The sequence below is a fragment of the Panthera tigris genome, chromosome A1 (genome assembly GCF_018350195.1).
Source record: "Panthera tigris isolate Pti1 chromosome A1, P.tigris_Pti1_mat1.1, whole genome shotgun sequence".
Classification (NCBI taxonomy): domain Eukaryota; kingdom Metazoa; phylum Chordata; class Mammalia; order Carnivora; family Felidae; genus Panthera; species Panthera tigris.
In genome coordinates, this window is record NC_056660.1 from 200,992,348 (window position 1) to 201,016,871 (window position 24,524).

A 24,524-nucleotide genomic window follows, 5' to 3' on the forward strand; every position below is an offset into this window, starting at 1 on the left:
AAACATCCGATATTTAAAATGCCAAACTTCTACATTTCTCTAGTAACAAGGTGGTTATCAGACTGAATAACATTTTCTGTACTTTCTCTCCAGTAAGTAGAATTAATATTAACACATGAACTGAAAATGTTAAGTGACTATAAATAAGCCAAAATGATTTCATTAAAATTTAGCTTAGCAAATGTTACTTTCATATTCTTGGTGGTAACCCTTTCTGTTCATATTTAAAGGCAACGAACAATTGACAAGCAAAGAAGCTGACATCAAATGTTAGCCCCACCCCGGTGTGTATTCAATCAGCCTCACCTCACATCTAGGTTTCTCCACTCAGCAGAAGAGGAGGATGTACTGAATATTTGGGAAAACAAGTTTCTAATGACAAACAGCAATACCCCACCATCAGTACTGCCATTTGCCCATATGACCAAGGGTACCATGAGCAACAGTTACACTGCTTTGCAGCCAAAGCACTAATCAGAGGATGTGAAATAATAACTACGAAATCAAGCACAGAAGAAAACAAAACACAAAGAAAGGTTTAAACCACCAAAGTATGTCACAAAGCCATGTCTTTACATTCCCTCTCGTCCCTGAACAAAGTCTGTGCCATTTTAGAAATGATTCTAACAAGCTCAGTTATTTGGTTTCCAATCACAGTAACCACTGAATTAATTAGTTCCCCCTTAATGACCAAACTAAACAGTTTGCTTTTTCACTCAGGCCTTCTCACAGACTCTAAAGAACTTCAGGATGAAAGAAACTTCTGTTTTGATTCTGGAGTCTCCTCTACAACTTAAAAATCAAAGACTTTTATTTTGGGTTAAGTGCTTCACAACTAGTTGAAACTGAAATTAAGTTTTATATGAAGCTCTCAGACTATTTGAAGCTATAAGAATAATAAACTTACTATAGATGATCAAAGAGGAATGTTCACTATCGCTTTTTTCCAGCTTCCCAAAGCCAACCCCCGCCCCCCTCACCATTTTAGGGACAAGAAATAAAAGATGCTTAAAAGTCACCGTCCACCCACATCCAGGATGATTAAATGGCGTTTGCCTCATAGATCAGTGACACAACAGACCTTCAAGAATGGAAGAACTGAATTCAAAGCCAAACACACTTAAAGCCAAAAAGAAAAAAAAAAAAAAAAAGCTTGTAGATATTGGGAAAACAAATTTCAATTGCTCAATTGTATTTCACTGGAACATTTTTGTTTGTTTAAGTTTATTTATGTATTTATTTATTTTGAGAGAGAGAGAGAGAGAAAGAGCTAGAACAAGCGGGTGAGGGGCAGAGGGAGGGGGAGAGAGAGAAAATCCCAAGCAGGCTCCACACTGTCAGCACAGAGCCCGTTGTGGGGCCTGAACTCATAAACCAAGGGATCATGACCTGAGCCTACAGGAAACTAAAAGCCAGATACTTAAACAACTTGAGCCCCCAGGCGTCCCCTAAAACAATTGTTTTTAATAAAACAAGAAATAGTTAAGACATTAAGTTCTTTTAAGATTTTAGGAAAAAGTAGGATTTTTAATGGAATCAGACAGATTTGATTGTTCTAGTATACCTATGGAAATACATATTCTTTTGAGTTGGAACTAAGACTCACTAATGTCCTATTATTAGGGAAAGTATCTACGTAAATTCATTATTAAGAAAACAAGGTCTGTTTTAATGCATGAAAAAAGGTAAAACTCAGCATTTTATACAATTTCAACCATCTGTGAAATTTTTAATACACTTAAAGTATTCATGCACCCTTTCAAGTAGGGTATCAAAAATAATTTTTGCTTGTTTGTTTGAATGCTAATGCATTGCTTTTATGAAAATCGGGCATGCCCTTAGGTCATAAAAACATACAGAGCTGATGGATCTATGCCAGACAGATGAAGATTTTACTCTTTTAATTTAAATCTGATTTTCTAATTCTGTCTTCTTACATATGGCCTCCCACATTACTGAGAGGCTAACCCTTCAAGCAGGGCGGCCTTAGTTTCTAGCAGAGGAAAGGCACATGAAAGTGAAACATACTTTATGAGACAACAGTGTTTTTCTTTTCTGAGTGTGCGGCACTTAAGCAAGTTTTCTGGGGGGTGTGGGGGAAATCAATTCATGTATTTGCCAGGCGGTATGCTTTAATTGTGATAATAGTTGCTCCACAGAAATCGTACACAGACTTCCACAAAGACAGACACACACAGAGTGAATGGAGGAGCAAAGGGAACACGGCTGGTTCACGGATGACCTCTATGCTCAGCCACAGTTTCCCACCTTACGTGTCATAGCAACTCCAAGAGCCCTGAGAGTCACTGTGGAAAAAGATAAAACACCGGGAGCTTATAGAGAACATGGAGGGGGTGTGAAGTAGAGGGGAGGGGGCTACAGAAAGTAAGGCTACAGACCACGGGTGCAGGGTAAGGAAGGAGGCAGAAGCGGTGAGCCTACGGTAAATATCTGGTCCCGAACACCTTCTCCCAGAGAATCTGAGGATCTTTCCCTTTACAACACGGCTTAACATTAACTTTTCTTTTTTTTAATATTTATTTATTTTTGAGAGAGAGCGCACGTGGGAGAGGAGCAGAAAGATAAGAAGACACAGAATCTCAAGCAAGCTCCAGGCTCTAAACTGTCAGCACAGAGCCCGACACGGGGCTCGAACCCACAGGCCGTGAGATCATGACCCAAGCCGAAGTCAGACGCTGAACCAACTGAGACAGCCAGACGCCCCTAAAATTAATTTAAATTATCAACCAGATACTTTAATTAAAAATGTAAATGCTGTTGGGACCCCTGGGTGACTCAGTCAGTTAAGGATCTGACTCTTGATTTCCACCCAGGTCATGATTTCACAGTCGTGGGATTGAGTCCCACATCAGGCTCCTCGCTGAGCATGGAGCCTGTTAAGATTTTCTCTCCCTTTCTCTCTGCCCCTCGCTCCCGCTAGCAATGTCCCCCCTCTCTCTCAAAAATAAATACACATTTAAAAAAATGTAAATGTTGAGGCAATCCAGTGTATAAAGTTGCTTTAGCCACCTTTTCCTTCCAACAGCTTCTCATTTACCCTTTCCATGGAATAAATGAGAAATTTGCTTGGGACAAAAATGTGACAGTAACTTAAGAAGCAAGAATTAGGATCTGTTTATCCCGTATCAGTTGTTTAGTGAGCCTTTGTTCAGTTATTTCTTGATAACAAAATTCATGCTTTTCACTTACGTATACATACATACATATATTGAAAGAAACTTTTTAGCTAACTGCTGTGTAGGAGGAAGTTGTGACATTTATCTGCCAGCATCAGCAAAAGCGAGAGCTTGACCCTCAACAGACTATTGCACTTCATCTCATGGTTACCCTATGTCACTCAGCCCTGGAACCACCACTTGCCTATTGGGCAAAGCGATGACGCAGCCGTGAAATTAAAAGTTGTTCCCTATAAAAACGACAGCAACAACAGAAAAAGGTTTTTCCCTACAGAGAAGGTTGTTACATGTCAGAAAATGCAAGAAAAGTCAGCAGAAACTGCTGCATGTATCAGAATATACCCTGACTTCCTAAGGATCAGGGAGACTGGGACACTGCAAGGTACCTGCAAGACAAAGGCTCTTGTGGTGGCCCTAAAACACATTTCAGCTGCCTTTCCAGAGAAACTACTTAATTTCCAGTATTACACAACTCAGGTAAAGAATGGAGAAAAAAAAAATACAAGGGTAAGCAAATAAGGAATATAAACAAAAACATAAAATTTTTCAGGTTAGATAAAAAATCCTAACTATTCTAGGGGCACCTGGGTGGCTCAGTCAGCTAAGCGTCTGATGGTTGATTTCAGCTCAGGTCATGATCTCAGTCGTGGGATTGAGCCCCGAGTTGGGCTCAGCACCGAGTGTGGATTCTCTACTTGGGATTCTCTCCTTCTCCCACTCTCTGCCCCTCCCCCACTTGTGAATGTACACACACGTGCGCGCGCTCTCTCTCTCTCTCTCAAAATAAATAAATAAATAAATAAAAATCCTAACTATTCTAGAACTGTAGGTGAAGATCAGGAATCTAGACTAGTGGAGAGGAAAAGCATTATCACTGAATGCTGTGGTGACCTGATAATGGCCAAAAGTGAGTCTGGAGAACCCTTAGATTCTAAAAATGATAAAAGTTTAGCCTTGCACTTTGTGACCCTGAAAAAAAAAACAAAAACAAAAACCCAGCACACAATTAAACGAGTGAACATATGCTTTGTTATTTATTGGGGAAAAAAAATAGCATGCAATTATAAAAATAAACATATGCTATTGCTATTTTTTACTTTTATGTACATTTAATGTAATTTTTATTAGAAATTGTTATTCAATGATAGTAGAGAAATGGAGAAAATTTTATATTTCCAAACCAGTCAGAGCAGTTGTCCTACCAAAAAACGGGGGCAATTTTTTTTTTCCTTACTCTGCCTGCTCCTGAGGTCCTGGTTCCAGGAATTGGGCTAGTGCTTAACTAATGATATCAAGTACTGCCTGCTCTGACAGGTGCTGAGCTGGACACATCAGTGTATGTGCAGGAAAGGGTTAATGCAAGCCTTGGTTGCTCAAAGCCTGCACATTCCCAAGAAAGGCCTGTCTTCAAGACTGGCCCTGGGCCAGTTCCAAGGAAATAAGCTCTGAGCCCTTAGAATATTCTGCCTGGTAAGAGTGCTTCTGTATGCCCTAAGTCTTGGGCCATGCAATACCACTTTGCTCAGGCAGTTTATGCTAACAAATGTGATGTATGGTGAAACCATTTTTGCTCTGGGAGGCTGGATTCTGAGTAGCTGAGGTCAATTCATAAAGGTGCAACATGCCTTTGTAACTGATCTCTCATAAAAACCCTGAACACCCAGGCTCAGGTGAGCTTCTCTGGTTGGCAACACTTTGCCTGTGCTGTCCCACATCACTGCTGGGAAAATTAAGTGTGTCCATAGGACTCTACTGACAAGACACCTGCAAACTTGTGCCCATCTCCTGGACTTTGCCCGATGAGCCTTTGCCATTTGGTGATTTTATTCTGTACCCTTTTGCTACAATAAACTGTAACTGTGAGTATAACAGCTTTCTGAGCCCTGTGATTCCTTCTAGCAAACCACTGAGCCTGACAGTAGTCTTCAGGACCCAAGCATATTATCAAGTTCAATCCTGAAAACCTTGCAATATTACCGCCATCTCACAGATGATAAAATCAAGACTTTTCAAAGAGGTTAAGTCATTTGGTTATTTAAAAGGAAACCAAATCAATCTGTCCATTCTGTTATACTGCACTGTAATGTTATGAGTTACAAAGAATGTTTAAAATAATCTTATAACTTTGGGGTGCCTGGGTGGCTCAGTCGGTTATGCATCAACTTCGACTCAGGTCGTGATCTCACGGTTCATGAGTTCGAGCCCCCACATCAGGATCTCTGCTGTTGTCTCCTTCTCTCTCTGCCCCTCCCCAGCTCGTGCACTGTCTCTCTCTCTCTCAAAAATAAACATTTAAAAAAATAATAATCTTATAACTCAACCAACACTGGAAATATTTCCTTTGGAAACTATAAAATGCAATTTCATAAACCCTGAAAAATATTTAGACTACAATTAATCTGTAAACATGGTCCAATTTAAAGCTGGACTTACAAGAATTGTATGTATATCTGTGGTGGTTCTAAAAGCCATAATCATTAGTTTTTTAAACTATGAGGTGTCCCTCACCTGCCTACTCCTCCTGCCCACAAAAACTTTCCAGTGCGATGAAGTTCTCATTACTTTCTATCTTTGAGAACTGTGTGCCTGTGCATGTGTATGTGCATGTTGTGGGTGGGGAGGTAGTTAGGGAGAAAGAAATAGGTATATTATTATTTTCTTAATGTCTGTAAATGCAATTTAGGTTATTTTTGCATGTTTAGGAGGAAAACTTAAAACGCATTGTAACTTCAACGTGTTGCAGGTATGTGCACACAAATGTCTGTGGGGGCATCCGTGCATCACGTGTGCAAGAGAGACAACAACGTACACATTTCAAATATGTTTTGTGTTTACGCTCAGTATTCAGCCACAGAAGTATCTGATGGCACCAACTCCTACTTGATTTTATTTGAAAAGTTCACCGGCATTATGTATTTCTACGGCAACTAAAAAATTAACAGGCATAGAATTTCTGTAATAGTTGTTAGTATTTCTTGGAATACTGATTATTTATTGCTTAGTATACTTAGAAAAAACTGATAGAAACATAATTTAAAATGGTGACTGTCTGCTATGTAATTAGCTGCATACTAAATCCATAATATAGGCTATGCATTTTAGTTTTATGCCAAGGCACTTTTATTTAATAAAAATTGTTAATTTTATATTTTCCTAATTCAAATTTACATGCCTGTATCATGTAAAAAGAAGTTCTTAAACTTTCTACAGATCAGAATCCTTATTTAGAAGTTGAAAAAGTCTTGGCAAGCACCTGACTTTTTTTTTTTTCTGGCTATTTAATAGACTTTCATTTTTAGAGCAGTTTGGAGACAGCACAATTGAGCAAAGTGTACAGAGATTTCCCATATACCCTCTATCCCCCATATGCAGAGCCTCCCCCATGATCAACAGCCCCCACCAGGGTGGTACATTTGTTACTAATGATGAACCCACAGTGACAGATCATTATCACCAAGAGTCCATAGTTTACCCTTGGGCTCACTCTTGGTGTTGTGCATTCTACGCATTTGTAAAAATGTATAATGACATGTATGCACCATTGTTATTTTTCGTGCCCTAAAAACACTCTCTGTTCTGCCTATTCATTATTTCCTGTAACCCCTGGCAACCGCTGATATTTTCACTGTCTCCATATTTTTGCCTTTTCAAGCATACCATTTAGATGGAATCATACAGTATGCAGCCTTTCGGATTGGTCTTGTTCACTTAGTCATAGGAATTATTTCCTCCATGTCTTGTCAAGGCTTGGTAGCTCATTCCCTTTTAGTGCTAAATAATATTCCATTGTCTGTATGTATCACAGTTGATTTATCCATTCACCAACCGAAGGACACCTTAGATGCTTCCGGGTTTTGGCAGTTTTGAATAAAGCTGCTATAAATATCCATGTGAGGGTTTTGTGTAAACTTAAGTTTTCAACCCCTTTGGGTAAATACAGAGGAGTGTGACTGCTGGACACTGTGGTAAGAACATCTTTATTCTTGTAAGAAACTGCCAAACTGTCTTCTTTTTTTTATTATTATTATTATTATTATTATTTTTAATGGCTATTTATTTTTGAGAGAGCACGAACTGGGGAGGGGCAGAGAGAGAGGGAGTCACAGAATCCGAAGCAGGCTCCAGGCTCTGAGCTGTCGGCACAGAGCCCGAGACGGGGCTCGAACTCACAAACCAAGAGATCATGGCCTGAACTGAAGTCAAGAGTTGGATGCTTAACTAACTGAGCCACCCAGGCACCCCTGACAAAATGTCTTCTAATGACAGGACAATTCTGCATTTCCACTGTCAATGAATCAAGGCTTCCTGTTGCTTCCCATCTTCACCAGCATCTGGTGTTTTCAATGTTCTGAATTTTGGCCATTCTAATAGGTATGTAATGGTAAGTACCTGTATTTTCATTTAAAAGTGCGTCTGAAATGTAACATTTCCGAGAATGTACCCCAAAGACAGGAAATGTCACACTTCTGTTTTAAAAAAAAGCTTCTGCAAAACTCCTGCCCTCAGTAGATTTTTCCATGCCAATTACCTACAGCTGGAAAGGATTTCGTGTATGTTGGACATCAAGAATTGAGAATACTGGAAATTTAACTTTTTTTAAACGTTTACTTATTATCGAGAGACAGAGAGAGACAGAGCATCAACATGGGAGGGTCAGAGAGAGGGGGAGACACAGATTCTGAAGCAGGGTCCATCTGGGCTCCAAGCTGTCAGCACAGAGCCCGACGCAGAGCTCAAACTTACAAACCGTGAGATCATGACCTGAGCCGAAGTCGGACACTTAACCGACTGAGCCACCCAGGCGCCCCGAGAACACTGGAAATTTTAAATCAATGACATAGGAAGTCAACACAGAAAGCTCATATTAAATCAAAATGGGGATGGGGATAAAAGAAATGGGTGAAGGGGATCAAAAGGTACAAATTTCTAGTTCTAATTAAGTCATGGGGACATAATGTACAGCATGGTGACTACAGTTAATAACACTGTATTGCATATTTAAAAGTTGCTAGGAGAGTAGATCTTAAAGGTCCTTCTCACAAGAAAGAAAATTTTGTAACTACGTGTGGTGACAGATGTTCATCAGGCATATTGTGGTGATCATTCCATACTATATGCAAATATCGAATCATGCTGTACACCTGAAGCTAATACGATGCTGTATGTCAATTATACTTCATCTTAAAAAGAAAACCAAACTAGTATGATTTTTAAAAAATGAAGTTTAAAATCGTTCTTGGTTGGGGTGCCTGGGTGGCTCCACTGGTTAAGTGGCCGACTTTGGCTCAGGTCACGATCTCACGTTGGTGAGCTCGAGCCCTGCATTGGGCTCTTTGCTGTCAGCCCAGAACCCGCTTCGGATCCTCTGTCCTCCTCTCTCTCTGCCCCTCCCCTACTTGTGTTCTGTCTCTCTCAAAATAAATAAATAAACTTTTTAAAAAATAAAATAAAATCTTTCTTGGTCCAAATTTTATCATTTGGGCGTCACATTCAGCCAAGAATATGCAATTCTCATATTAATTGAATTAATTAAATCACCATTCTAGGCTGGTTTTCCCATAAGGATGGACTGCTCCAAAAAGAATCAGGAAAGATTCTGGCTCACAGTGAATTATTCAAACTTTTTTCCTAGCTAACTAAAAATGAATTTGACCATTCACTAGAGAAATCATATCAAATTCTGTGGTGATAATAAAGTGATGACTGCTTGACAGCTAGAGGGCTTTTTTTTTTTTTTTTTTTTTTTTCAGATCTAGCTGTGGTGCATTTTAATGAGAAATGATGACAGCAGCAGCTTCTACCTTATGAAGTGGATCTTAACATCCTGCTTAGATCTTCACCATAACAATATCTAAGACTTTGTTCTTAAGAAGATCAATGCCACAGAAACATACAGACTGACAAACGTATTATCACAACCATGAATTCACTCAGTTGAGATTCTGCGCACTGACTTCAAACGAAAAACCTAGAATTTACTGGATTCCCAGTATCTGTGAGGTTCCACTGGCTTCCCTGAATCACCACAGCTATGGACTTTTCATGTAAGAATGAGTCTACTGTTAACATGCATCATTTAAAATATACACCTGGCCCTGAGTCCACAGGAGTACACTTTAAAGCATTGGCTTCATTCTCCATTCATGCATTACCGAAAGTAAGGTGACTTCCTAAAGTTTAATGGCTGACACTGTCTGAAAAATTAAAAGAGTCTGCTTTGCTTCCTGACTAATGCTGGAAAAACTCTGAGAAAGATTTTAAAACCCCTTCAGTAAATTTCTCATTTGGTCACTGGGTGGAAATTGTATAAAATATTTTCATTGATTTCTAGATGTAATTTATCAAAAAAAAGAAAGAAAGAAAGAAAGAAAGAAAGAAAGAAAGAAAGAAAGAAAGAAAGAAAGAAACATTTAGATAAATTCCAGATTTCCCTTACCATGAATTTCTCCAAAAGTATATACTCCACCAAAGACTGCTCACTAAGAAGCCCTACTGCAGTCAAAGTGGCAGAATTCAAGAGGATATAATGAGTACTCCTGCTACACAAAAATCATTATTTATCTCAAACACTTCCTTATGAGGCTGACTTCTAATCCTGCACCAGACTGGGTCCTGCTGGCTTCAAGGCTGTGAAGAAGAATAGTTGAAAGCCCTTATAAATGGATTCAACATGACTGAGGACAAAGTGACAAACACAGAGAAATAAACCCTCATACAAAACAGTGAGTGGCACGAAATGCCAAATGCCTTTAACCAAAACTTTCCTGGTCATAAAGCAAGTTTTATAAAAATCACCGAAAATAAATTCTTCAGGGCTCAATGTGAATCGGCAATTTCTATTTCTACTATACTGCTGTTTACTCAAAAACTATTCTTAATGACTAAGACTCAGAGTTTGCCAAAGTGTTTTCCACAAAACAACTCTCTCAAGACGTTCCAGATCTGTGCTCAAATAAGTCTGAGAAAGCCTGAAGACTTCATTCACCTCTTGGATATGCATAATGTACAGTAATATATAAAAAGCTCTAAAATGCCAACCATTAGAAAGGTTTAATATTGTTTATCTCAGCATTTCCCAGACATATTTGGCCATACACCTAACACCTAATTCAACAGTTTGGGAATGTTATCACATAATGTAAGAAAAATATTACTGTCGTTTAAGAAGTAGTAGGAAAGGGGCGCCTGGGTGGCTCACTTGGTTAAGCGTCTGACTCTTGATTTCAGCTCAGGTCATGACCTCATGGTTCGTGGGATCAAGCCCCACGCCGGGCTCTGTGCTGACAGCTCAGATCTGCTTGGGATTCTTTCACTTCCTTTCTTTCTGTCTCTCCCCTCCCCTCAAAATAAATAACATTTTTTTTTAATGAAATAATAGGAAATATTTATTGTATTCTAGGCACTCTGCTGGGAACCAGAATTCTAGTCTTTAAACAGAATATTGATTTTTTGTGACTTTTTTCTTTATTTGACTTACTTTCTCTCTTTGACACAGCTCTGTCCTTAACAGCATTTTTGTTGTTTTCCAATTCTGTCTGAACTTTTTTCTTCATAGCTGTGAAAGCCTAACAAATGTAAAGTAGTTACGTTGAGTCTCTGGCTCCAATCTACACTTTGTGTACAGTAAATATTCTATAAGTGATTCTTGGATTCCTGGAATAACAACCTATACTTGTTTTTTAAACAAAACAATGATGAAAACCCAAATAACTACAGCACTTCTGAGTTGGTTGACAAATCCTAAGGACACTTGCAGGCCATGAGTAAGATCTTTTCCATCTACATTTCAAAATGTTCAGAAAGAAACCCTCTTGGGGAAAGTCTGTTAGCAGCTAGCTTTCTGCTACTTCCTATACAGAGAAAATTGATCAGACTGCACAAAGGTTTAAGTGGATGATTCCCTTTTAAATTTAACATTCTGCTTTGGCATCCCTCCCCCTCCCACCACCATTAATACCAAGAAGGTGTCAGCCATAAACTGGGATGTCACTGATATGCAAATGAACTACACCCAAAACTTGTTGTTGCCATTACTCTGTAATGAACCGAGAACTACCCAGAACTATTCATATTCTCATCCCATCCTCCTCAGATCTCACTTTGTCTTATTCTGTTTGTCCTACTCATGATCTTACTCTATCCCCTTCTTGACCATAAATTCATCATATATTTTCACAGAGATGCCACCTGTGGTCAAAGAAAAGATTAAATGAACTGTCATTGGTGATAATAAAAATCATGAACATGATATCCAAAGCAAGCGTATTTTGTGACACAGAATCTATCAATCAATAAACCTTCAACAGCTGTGCATGCTTAATGCACTAAATACAACCTGCTGTTGAATGAAGAGACCAGGTCAATAAACAAACAGTGGAAGCCTAAGAAATGCATACGACTGGATAGGAAGGTTGCCCTAGAAAGCCAAGAATGGGGGCTTAAATTTGATATGGAGAAAACCCTGGTCACATTTGAAGGCTTCCATGAAGAAAAAATGCTACGGTTAAATTCATACTTAAAAGAGTTCAGGTATCAATGAACTGGATGGGTGAGGGGCTGTTAATCTAGAATTTTTAAACACTGGGTTAAAGTGACTGATGTAAGTCAAGGTGATCACAGCCAGGACCAAATGTGGACCCTGGGAAGGATGAAGATGACCACAGTGATTTCAAAGGAAGAGTCAGCAGAGGAGCATATGAAGCGGAAAGAAATGAAGAGGAAGGTGAGACACATGAGACCTGAGGTTCAAATGATGTGATACCAGGGAAAGGCTGGGAAGGGCAGCTTCTTTTAACGAGGAAATCACGAGTTGTTCTGATAGGCTGGGTTGAGTGTCCACCATTTAAGTGAGACAATTGAACAGAAAACCTGAATTATGTCACAATAGGAATGACAAGCCTTATTTTGTTAATAAAAACCTATTTCTTATTAGCGTTTCCTGGGGGTACATGGAAAATAAGATTTCAAAAATTTAGAGAATGAAAAAGAAAGATTACACGCCAATAACTTTACAATTCCACACTAAGTCAGTGGCAGCTGTCTTAAAGCAAGATTTATCAACTACAGCACAATCTATCCAACAGCAAATCTGTGCAGAGAATTACAAAATATTTTTAGGACTGATAAATTTTCACTTATATGTATTTTTCAAAATGCTGCCGAGAGAAATGATGGGGAATTTAAACGGATCAGCCCAATATTTGTGTAAGGATTCCACAGCCAATGTACATAATTTTCTCACTGTTAATGCTCAGCGCTGGGCTCGGGCACTTCCCTTGCCAACCAGTGGAATGTTCAGTACTGCCCCTGGCTGACATCCCACTAAGCAATCCTTCCCCAACCTCAAACATTCCCAACTATCCTAGTCATGCCAATTCAACCAATGCCCCTCAACCTTACATAAACATTGACTTACACTGAAATATATCCCTACTCTGCTTCATACTAACTGTAGGCTATTTAAATGGCCTAAGCCTAAGTTTCTTTAGCTATAAAATGTAAAATAGCTGACAAAATACCTACTCGTCTTTGTTGCAAACATAGGATGTACAGTAGGCAAAAGGCATAGCAGAGACTGTGACCAAAAAGATGATTAAGAGTATTATCTTGACCCGTGAAGTAAATGGGGTTTAAATATTTTAATATGTAAGTTTCAATGAAGTTAAATTCGTGTTAAAAATTGGTGGCTATTTTAGGTCAGTGGTTTTGAAATTCATTTAACAATGAAAGTTTTTTTCAAAAAAACCGTACACAGAAAAGAGCCAAAGCAGCTATAGTCTACAAAGGGATGAGAGAGCCCAGATCTCATTCCCTCACTCGGCTTCCTTTGCACTCCCTTCCACCAGGCACCCCAATTTCCAATGTCTGTTCTCAGGGCTCCAAGGAACACACTATAAAAAATAGCAACTGATACAGTATAAGATTATGGGAAGCAAGTCCCCATTGCCAAGAGGAATGTGGTAATCTCTGATTTTAAAAAATGATCATTCTTTCCCTTATGACATCTTAAGGAGCACTTGATAGTTTCAAAATAATTGTATATTTCAAGATTTCTAGAGTGAGTATGTAATTCTTTCACAATGAAATTGATTAATCTTTTTCAGATGATCTTTTTCTACTTTGCCACCCTCCCAATGTCCCCATTCCTGCACACCTTTGTACATTCCTCCTTTCTAAGAAAGTCAAAACAAATGCACTTTTGCAGTCAAGTAGCTTGTCTCTCTCCATGACATCCCATGAGTAAGAAATTCAACACTGGGAGCCCAGGTGATTCAGGGCCCCCAGAAAATTTGCTTGATCACCAAAGTGCTATTGATTTTTTAAACTGAAATTAAATACTTTTAAGAGTCCAAACTCTCCAGTGTGCCAGTCTTCATAACTCTCTTCAAATGTTAAGCCACTGCATTATCTTCCTGTCCCCTGAAAGCATTTGAGCATGCCACAGGGCTTGTAACTTGGCAAGGCAACTTTTGGATTCTTAAGAGAGTCCACTGCAAGTGACATTACCAGATTTGGGGCTTTTTGAAGTATGTGATTATCTCTATACCTAGTCATTTAGTTAGGAAATTGCTCCCCACCTGCCAAAAGACCTTTTAGCATTCCTATAATGATTGATTCAATATCTACTTGTTCAGAAAACATAGTGTACTAAGCAGTGAGCTAGGGGCAAGGGAAAAATGCAGTGAATAGGACAGGCCCTACCTCCCAGAGGCTCAAGGTCAGACAGACGATCAAGTAAACTCAGGTGCTAACAACACAACGTGACAACATGGTTTTAGAAGTATCTAGCAGTGGGGCACCTGGGTGGCTCAGTCAGTTAAGCACCCAACTCTTGACTTCGGCTCAGGTCATGATCTCACTGTTCATGAAATCGAGTCCCATGTCGGGCTCCGCTCTGACAGCGCAGAACTTGCTGAAGATTCTGTCCCTCCTCTCTCTCTGTCCCTCCCCTATTCATGCATGCACTCTCTCTCTCTCAAAATAAATAAATAAACAAACAAACAAACAAATAAATAAATAAATATGAAAACAAAAAAACTAAAAGAATAATACAGGGACAGGCAAGGGGATGCCAGGAAAGGCTTCTCAGAGGGGAATTTGGCTTAGCAAAGATCCAACAATGAATGCGGGGAAGGGGTGGGAAGACAGGGTGTAGACGGGTGTTCTGCAGCACGTGCAAAGGCACAGGAGAAAGAAGAGGTAGCATGTGATTGGAGGGATTGCTGACACTATTGTTAGTGTTACACGTGATGTTCTAAAACATTTACATGAACAGAAAATCCTAAAAGATGGGGCGGGGGGCGGGACACACTTCCAAAGATGCCACTCTACCAATGACCACGTGAGAGAGTGTCTGTCCCTACAATAAAAGGTATATGGGTATATATATACATATATACACTATATATATGTATATACACTCTGCACATTCTGCCAGATACTAAGTTTCTAACTTATTAGTAATTTCTAATATTAGATTTCTTGTCCTGCAGTCATACTCCTTGATTAGAAAACTCCGTTTAACAAACATTTCTGTATTCTCATGTCCTTTCTAAAAGGAAGACATCGTTACATTCTTGGGTGAAAAAAACAGTGAGGTCTCAAAAGAGTATAATACAATCTGGATGTATATATTTTACATGAATACAGACATAAAAACTTCTGAAAGAATAAACTCTAATACTTTAATAGAAGATGGAAAAATCGTGTGTTTCTTTTTGTTTTTTGTTGGCTTATCTCTTCTTTTCAATTTTTTTTTTTACTATCAACACTATCTGTGTATTTTTAAAATCTCAGTTGTATCCTCACAATACTTTCCTTGCTGGAAGCTCACAATCAGGGAATCCCCCAGGGACCCCCCCCAGGGTCCACGGCCAGGCCCATCGGGCTCACTTGCCCAATCCTTGTCTTTCTTGACTCAGCCTGCTCTCCCGTCTCTAGTAGCTGTCACTACCCACTTTACCCTTTCTGTGTCACCTACCACTAACTGCGTGACCGATGGCAAGTGAGATGAAGGACCAGAAGAACCCCAAACCTTTGTGGGTCTTAAGGATTTTATTGTCCATTGATAAGGGAGAAAGGAGGAGGCAGGAGATCAGAAGCATGACAAGTATGGGGAAGGAATGACTTTTGCATAAACTTCCAAACTGTCTAGAGTTGAGGCCAGACACTGGCACACCCCTGAAACTAGCAGCAGTGCCGAGAAGGTGCCCGTGGCAGGCCCTGAACCACTGACGGCTGTGAAGTTCCTCTAAGGAACCCGGGAATCAGAGGTGTTACAAGGAGCATTGCTAGAATAAAGTGATCTAGGCTGCATACATACCATATGTTTTCAAGCACTTGAAGATGGTACTAATAACCAAATTCGTAACATTTAACACCTCCTTTCTCATTATTTCTCAATGAAATGACACTAAAACTATCACTCGCAAATAAGTATCCACAGAATCTTTCAATGTTAAAGCGTCCCCATGGTCAAGGAGGCCGAGAAAACTACTGTAGCACAGGTTTTGGTGTGACAGAACAGGGTTTACTCCGTAGCTTCTTCACCAAACTGAGTACATCTCAGCATGTTTCTTAAACTCTCTAAGCCTCAGTTTGTACATCTGAAAGTGAGAAGAAGAATTCCTTGTACCTTCCCATGAGGCAAAACTAACTGAACTCGGTCTCCCAGCTGACCATCGGCTCTCCCTCATTCCTCACCGAAAGTCGACCGACGCAGCAGAAGGGCAAATGTTAACGGGCACTTCAACCTCTACACGAAAGGCCAGTTCACTAGGCCACTGGCCAGCCCAGACACAGCTGCCTCTGGGCATTTCCTCTTATCCACAGAAACATAAAACATACACATGTAACAAAAGTTCTCAATAGTATTTCTTTATTTGAATAGTAGCATGTAAGGTCAACCTTTGCCTTTAGAACAAAGTGTAACTTGTTCTTAGAATGTGTGACAAAGAGACAATGGCTTAATTTATCTACAACCTGAACTGAAAATTATTCTTTAAATATGTCCTCAATGGTTTAGAGAAAATGATAAAGAATTCAAGATAATCATGTACTATCTCTCCTTAAGATTCCCACCTCCTTTGATGGTGAAGTAAGTCTAGCTTACCTGAAAGGACACTCTTAATGGAATATCAGAAGTTGATAAGCACTTTAAATCAAAACAGCGAGATTTAAAAAATTTTAAATGCCCAACTGACATGCCACAATGAGAAATACATAGTATCAGATTCTAATGTAGTTAATGAAAACAATGCATTTTTCTCTTCAGGAAAAAAATGTCTTCTTTGCCATTAGCTATAAATCCATAAAGGATTATCATGAAAGGGATTATGATTATTATACTAAAGCAACCTTTTATATATTGTTTTGGAGAACAAGCTTTTGGGGAGACAAAGCAATCACACCAACAGTCCCAAAGAGTTATTTTTCTTCTTTAACAGACGGTATGTTCTGCAAGACAGACACAAGTCCCAGGTATTTAAATCAGAGACAGAAGAAAATACTATCCCTTAATACGATTACATAGAAAAGGAAACCTCTCTTACTTGAAGAGCAACCGTGGTACTGGTTCCTACGGTGAAAACTGATGTTATCTTAATTAGTTAATTATTCATCCCAACCCCCCTGGCTTTGCTCCTGGAGGCATTCATACCTTCTCCACCTCTTGCTGTGTTAACACCAGTTCAATAATTTGCTGATAAAGAATCTTACTGCAGCATCTAACAGATCTTAGAGATTAAGTGTCTGGCTCACTCCCTCATTGTACAGGTAAGTGAACTGAGCCCAAAAGAACTCAAGTATCTTACTGAAAATAAGCTAGTTATTTGAAAAACCGACCCACAGCATTCCCCAGGCCTCACCTCTCCCTGGGTGAACAACCTAACTGTGAAACTGACTACTCAAGTAGATATCTACCTGAATAGATATCTGGGAGAGAATGGGAGAGAATGTGTTCAATGGGCCACACAGCGTATTTTAACTGCTAAAATAATCCAAAAGGATATACACCAACCTCCTTGGGACAGTCAGTGCAGGAGCAGCATTAATTCAGCTGAATCTCCTCTCGATTATTCTTTTTATTCATAATTACAAAGATGACAGCACCCCAATACATTAAGAAGTATGGTAATTTTATTCTCTCGCAGTAAGTACACATGTTATATGTGTTCTATTTTCAACTAGTTAATCAAATCAATACACCAATCCTGAGGCTTAGGCTGTACATATGGGAAATGTGATAACCATCTTAATTAAAGCTTTTTTGATATTTAGACTTCAGCACAGATCCTTAGCATTTTAAAGATTCACATTAATTCCAACCTTAAAAAAATGTATTTACAGAGGAAAGCTTCTTTTGCAATTTGTGTGTTCATAAACATTTCCATTAGCTAAGCGACATTTTGGAATGTGATCAAATGATACTGCGTGTCATGTCCTAACAGCAAGGCTAAATCTCTGACAGTTCTCACATGTGGCCACTGCTCTTTTAAACCTGTGTCCCAGAAAATCTTAACAAGTGAAGACAGCAAGTCACATTTTAATGGCTACCTTTCATTGTAACTCTACTTCCTAAATACAAAATTGGAATTGGACTTCTCTCACACTGTTAACAATATGTTACTAATATAGGCATCTGTCCTACCTCCCCCTTGAGAGAGAAGTGATACACTCCAGCTACACAGAACTTCCAAATTCTTTCCAAAACTAAATGTGAAAAACAAAATACCACTCCTTAAAAAAAAAAAAAAAAAGGTATGGAGAATTGGGAGACTGAATATTTATGTCAACCTTCAGAAAATATGGAAACATGCAGCCCCAACTCACCAGGAAAATTATTATTTGTGATCGAAATACTTTGTGACATCTTTCATCTTTTATGTATTTCACTTCATACCTAGTATTCCGGTTCTGCACCCGCTTAACTCCATCAACCCCCAAACGTCTCAAGAAGCTACTACAGCAGAACATGAACAGTGCAAGAGTTCTGCTCATTGCCTGTGGCGTGATCTTAGACACACTTGAATCGGGCATATTTATTTCCCCTCTGTTATTTAAAACGGAGGGACCTCAAGTTCGGGATGTGGCTAAAGGACAGCAACAAGAAAAAAAAAAAAAATACCCAAACAAGGAACATGCTAAGAACAAAGGAAACACAAGCCTGTGAACAGGAAATGAAGCAACTCTATACACACAAATACCTTTTGGGGCCGCCAACGTAGGTGAAAGTAAAGGTGGAGTCTGAGTATCTGAAATCTGAAACGGAAAAGTCCTGTTAAAAGCTACCCCTTAACTGGGTTTTTAACCCCGGTCAGGACTTGGGCCCCCTATTTAGTGGAGCCAGGGGAAGGCCTGGCGGGGCGGCAGGCGTGGGCTGGAGAGCCGCGCGGTCCCCTCTCCGCGCCACGCCGAAGGGGATGCTGCGCACCCCGGGCCAGGTGCCGCGGGAGGCCGCCCCCCGCAACAAGTGCCGGGTGCCATGGCAACGGCGGGAATTTCCCGGTAGGGGCGGCCGGAAGCTGCCCCCGCGGAGCTCGCGGCTGAGAAAGCAAAATCCGATCCCTCTCCCGGGGGAGCAAAATGGACGAAAGGCGACCCCCAGGCAGGGGAGCAGGGCGCCTCGGAAACCCCGGGCGTCCCTTCTCTTTCCGGGGCAACGCGCTGCCAGTCGGTGGGGACTAGCTGGAGCTGAAGGCGGGGAGACCCGGCCAGCGCTGCCCCCCGGGGGCCTCGGCGCCGGGCGCAGCCAGCCAGCGCAGCGTAGCGCAGCGCAGCGGGCTCCATTCCCGGCCGCCGCCGCTCAGCCCATTGCGCAAACCCGCGGGTCCTCCCCTCCCGGCTCGGCCGCCGCTGCCGAAAGCCCGGAGGCGGGCTGGGACGCTCCGGGCATCCACAAGGGGGTAAAAAGACCACGCACGGCCCCTCTGGCTAGACCCCGGCTCGGGCCACGGTGGTTCTGCCCCCAGAGCTGGTGGCCGCCCCAGACTGGGGGGGAGGGGAGTAGGGGAGAGGCTGGCGCCCCCTCCCCCTTTTGGCTGCCGCTCCGCTGCAGCAGCTGTTGCCAAATGAACCCCGGAACAGGGACGTGCAACCCACCCCCAGCCTGAGCCACACACGTCGCGGTCAGAAAACTGGGAAGGGGGGCGGCGGGCGGGCAAGGGAAGCTGGCTCTGGGTCGGAGGCTCCGGAAAGGCGAGAACTCACCTGCAAACAGGCAGTCCTTCTCGGCTCTGGACTTCTGGATCACGACGTCGATATCCTTCTGAATTCGCTCTTGCCTTGAACACATCCCCATTAAATAAATCCCTGGAAAAGAAGCAGCCGCTATTTCCACCCCACCCCACCCCCCTCGCACGCTTCCAGCTTTCGCAAATATTCAGTTAAAAATGAAACCTCTGGCCGAGGCAGGGGCTGAAGGCGAAGTGGTTTCGGAAGTGATCCTGGGTGAGAGAGGAGGAGGTGGTGGAGGAGGAGGAGGAGGGGGAGGTCGGCTTTGCATTCCCAGATGTGACCGCCCAGCTGCTGCTCGCCACTGCTGGATTCCAATTTCCTCCCCTCCTGACAATGGATGGTGATGACACCGAGTCTCACTTTCTCCCTCCCCCGCCCGGACCAACGGCCGTGGGGGGCCGAAGGTGCTGGAGACGGCCGGAGAGCGATCACCGGCGGGGCGGCGGGCGCCGGCGAGGGGCGAGCCCCGCTCCGCCTCACGCGCGCACACCCCTCGCGGCCCGCACGCCGGCCTTCCACACCCGCGCACACTCGCGCCCGCGGGCGGCGGCGGCCGTGCCGAGGCTGCTGCTGCAGCGCCGCCCGCTGCAGACCCTCCCGCGCCCAGTCACCGGGTCCCGGCCGCCGGGGTGTGAATAGTATCCGCCATCCCCGGCGCAGGCTGGGCGTCCCCGCCCCGGCCGCCGCTCGCGCCGGGGGCTGAGTGGGAATGTAGGTAGTGAAGACTCCCCGGGGCTCCCAGCCTGCCCCCCCCCCTTCCACCACTTTTATGAATTCGACTCCACTTTCGGAAGGGATTATGAGTCATATGGAAAACCCAAACCGGAGTGGCTGGGAGGGAGGGGAAAGGGAAAAGAAAAATCTTTAAAAATCGAAAATAAATAAATAAAACGAACAAATCTTTCCTTCTTGCCCCATCAGGCAAGATGGAAAAAGCCTTGACACGCCTCCAGACATACACCTTCCCGTGCCCTCCCTGCCGGAGTCTTTTTCTCCCAGATGGAAATAGTTCAGCCCCTTTGGGACACCCTTTAGGAAATGCAGCCCCTTTCGAGGGACTTCCTCTACTTCCAAACACTCACCAGCTCTTCCCTCCTAGGGATTTCCGTCCACAAAAAATTGGCAGAGGCAACAAGCACGTGCCAGGGTCTCCCTAGAAGATGGATATCTGGCTTGTTTTAAAAAGCCACTCCTTTGCCGGTCAGGGGAAAGCTCCTACAATCTTGTTGTCTGGTTTAGAAGTGAGATACTGCTCTGATCCTTACTCCCTGTTCTACCTAAGGACACGGCAGGGCTGATGTAGCCGTCCTGCCTCTATATTGCCATACGCCCTAGGACGGGCCTCCAATGGCACTTTTCTTGTTGTTTTGTCCTCCACCGAGAAGGCTTCCTTGAGCAGACCATGTCTCAGCTGGTTCTGAATTCCCAGGGCCTGGTGCAGTGCCTGAAATACAGGAGGCAGGCCTAAGTGTTGGTTGAATGCATGAACAGTGGTGCCTTGCAGCCTCTTTTCGTGTAACACAATCTTAGCCAACTTCCTTATCAGCATAAGTATGCAGGAGTTAACAAACTGCCTCAGACCCTTAATCAGTCCAATTTGGATTCTGATTAAGCGGCAACATGATGTTTAGGAGAATTAGAAATCGCTATCACCCCTGACAGAACCTTAAGATTCCAGAGACAAATGCAATGAGAAATCATATGTTCCAGTGTTGCAAATCCTTTATCCTGCAGAAAAGAAAACATGAAATGATTTGTCAAACAGCCTAGAACACATCACATTCATCATGAATTATAAGAGGAAATGTTCCTCTGCACTCAGGACCACTGCCATCTTTGATGTCAAAGTCACAATGCAGTACATTTTCTGCTCAGACCTGTCCTGAAACTTCCAGCGTAGGGCAGGGTAGGGCAGGGCAGGTTCATGTTCTTCCTGGGCGTGTAGGCCCCTTGGCTACCAAAAGCACTTCCTTCTTTTCCACAGGGTATCACTTGTACTTCCCCCTATCATTCTGTGCTCTCACTTCTCTACAAAGCTTAAGATCTATCAACTCCCCCAAATTTATTTGATGGTTATCTCTTCATCCACGAAGCTCGCATTCTCCAAGGAAAACCCTTACTACAAATAAATTTGAAATAGTCTTAAACCTACCTGATGTTTTTTGTCTGGATCACTTCTTGGTTTACTACTCCCTTCAAAAAATAGGGCTTCTTATGATTTGTCCTATATATGATTTTCTTTTCAAGCCTCACAGGCTGCCCTGTTTTTGTTAAACAAAACTGACCTCACTCTGTTCATGCCCTTAAGGTGTGATATATTTAAATATTTTTAAATGTTAAGGGATAAGATTAAAAAAAAAAAAACTTTCTTTCGTGGCATGCATTGTTGCAAGAGAAGTTTCTCCAATAAAAACCATGCAAAGCATCAGTGTTCCATACTAGATCTTTATGGCATAATTATTTCAAACTCTGCCCACAGCCAATATCTCATTTACCTGACCTCATCTCAGACTCTCATTTAAAATTTAGCTTATTTTACAGTGATTAAAAACTATATGCATGTTTGAGATGAGGAGGTTATATCCCTGCCTTAACCACTCCTGTGTGCACACACATACTCACATGCATTCAGGAACACATCACATAATAGGGCCCTTAATCAGTTTGTTAAATAAATAAAAATCATTCACAATGAGAGAGAACTCTGGTAGTGTGCTATAGTAAATTCAAGATAATAATCAATACGTTGGATGATTGGGTCTAGTCAGAAAAGTCCCACCAGGTTAGAAAAACAATCGCAAGCCAAAAAACAAAATTTATTAGAGGAAAAATGTAAATTTTTCACCTATACTAAAAGACCCAGAAGCATAAGGCAATGGAAATGTAGCATTAAGTTCAATGGTCGTGACATAGTTACTAATAAGTCACACGTATCCAGAGGTTATGAGAACAGCCTGACATTGCTCTATATGCTTTACATAGATTAACTCATTTAATATTCACAATACTCCTAGATGGTAGCTGTTCCTATAATTCTTCACATTTTACAAAAGAGAAAACTGAGGCACAAAGGAGTTGATTAACTTCTTGAAGCAGGGACATAGACTGCAGTTAACTTTTTCCTTTCTCCAAAACGTTCAGCAGTTGAGCTGAACTTTGAGAAAAATAAATGTTCAGAAGTCTCGCTTCAGAGTAAACTGGCCTCACCAATGGCAGCAGGCCAGGAGTTAAGCCAACAAGAAGCCCTTTAATGGATTCTGAAACAGGCCTGGAGCCTACAGGCTCTCAAAATAGCCTCTACTAGTGGCAGTTATCTTTCCCTTTCCTGCATTGAACTTCCTTTCCCAAAGGAATCCCAGTCCTCAGTTACATCTGAAGAAAAGTCAAAGCCTGACCTCTGTTATTTCTTAGGAATTAAGAAAAGAGGTTGGGAGGCAGAATTAGCAAGAGAACAGCCCCCTTTCCCAAATGCATGATGGTGTCATCAGTAGCAAATGCCCCTGGGGACGCAAAGCAGCCTTGGTCAGCTGTGGAAACTGCACTGTGATAATTTGCTTTTGAGGTAGAATGAGAGTGAAAAAGGGAGAGAGAGAGCATGAGGGATTGCGATGGGAAGACATCACCAAGAGCCTTTAAGCCAACGGGAGGAAGTGGGATTTTATATGAGAGAAATGGGAAGTCACTGGGATCTCAAAATTCTTTCCTACGATCTATAAGGCCTTCTTGCAGTGACTCTGTAATGGACAGAAATCCATAAAATTCAAAATGCCTGCTAGGCCCAACTGGCCTTTCCTAAATAAAGTGGATTTGGGCAATTCTTTCTGCAGTATTGCTTTGGGAGAAACTGATCCTGCTACCCTGACCTCATTTGGTAGGTCTAGCAATCAAAGTATGAGCAAAACAAAGTCACCCTTGAATAAACTCGACAAAATGGAAGTGAATTTTAAGTAGTTTGATGTGGAATTTGTCTCAATTTGGTCTTTACCGTATCGCCTAACCTAAGGTCAAATGGAGCATCGTGTTGGTTTCGTTGAGATTTGATAGCCCTTTCGAGCAACTTTAAGACACTTAACTAACACCAAAGCTGTAACAGAAAAACTGAACTGCTCTTTCTAGTTCCAGACTTCTCTTTAATTTCGTCCCATTTGTCTCTCCATAAACTTTAATTCCCGTTTCTACCATAGAAGCATCCTTGGCCCTCATTAAATTAGATGTCTCATCATCCCATTAAAACAAACTCCCACTTCTCAGCTTGTACTCACACTTATTCATTCTACTTTGTTGTATACCTATCCCTTGGTTTATTTTTAAAAGTGCGTAAATACTGCATGGATATATTCTCAGTGCAAACTACTTAAGCATATATTAATACAGAGAGTAAAATTTGAAAATTCCTACATATCTAAGCCCCTAAATCCACTCCTGATCCCAAAGATAATTAGTATTAATAGTTACAAGAGAATCTTTTCATTCTTGCATTTATATATCCACATATATACGTTCATCGGCTTATACATATACATCTTAATTTAAAAGGAACCACATAATACGTGTTGTTTTGCAACTTGATTTTTCCACTGTCTTGGAGAACTTTCTATGTCAGTGCAAAGAGATCTAGCTCATTTCTCTCAGCTACCGTACAGAATTTTATTGAACCGACAGGCCATAATATACTTTAACCATGCCTCTGCAGTCATGATAGGCTTTTCAAAATGTTTTCTGATTAAAACAGTTTGCGATAAGTGTATATCTGTATGCACAATTTCAGCAGTTTCTTTGGAATAGATTGGTATAAGTGGACTGACTGGATCACAGGGAACTGACAATTTAAAAATTTGATAGGTATAAACAAATTACTCTCAAAATAACCCTATTTTATATTCCAGCAACTGTTTTTGAGATTACTAATTCTTGCATCATTCCCAGTAATAGGTACTACAAATCTTTATCTTTTTTAGCAGGGAAGATGAAAAATATTCATCTTATTTTGTTGGCATTTCCCTGATTATTAGTGATATTGGGCATCTTTTCAAGTGTTTGTTGGTAAATGGTATAGTCTTTTGAGTGTACAAGTATAATTGAGTATGACTGTCA

General features: G+C 41.4%; 1 protein-coding gene across 1 annotated transcript in view; it reads right to left on the reverse strand.

Annotated features, from left to right (window-relative positions):
- PARP8 (poly(ADP-ribose) polymerase family member 8) overlaps nt 1-19,947 on the reverse strand; it is a 175,591-nt gene extending 155,644 nt beyond the window's left edge. Inside the window, exons 1-3 of the mRNA XM_007076652.3 lie at nt 19,593-19,947; nt 19,404-19,505; nt 18,401-18,455 (exon numbers count right to left, since the gene is read on the reverse strand). Coding sequence (XP_007076714.1) covers nt 18,401-18,455; nt 19,404-19,505; nt 19,593-19,698 — 263 coding nt within the window. The 5' untranslated portion in view covers nt 19,699-19,947. The remainder of the gene's footprint in view (nt 1-18,400; nt 18,456-19,403; nt 19,506-19,592) is intronic.
- Between the last annotated feature and the right edge of the window lie 4,577 nt (nt 19,948-24,524).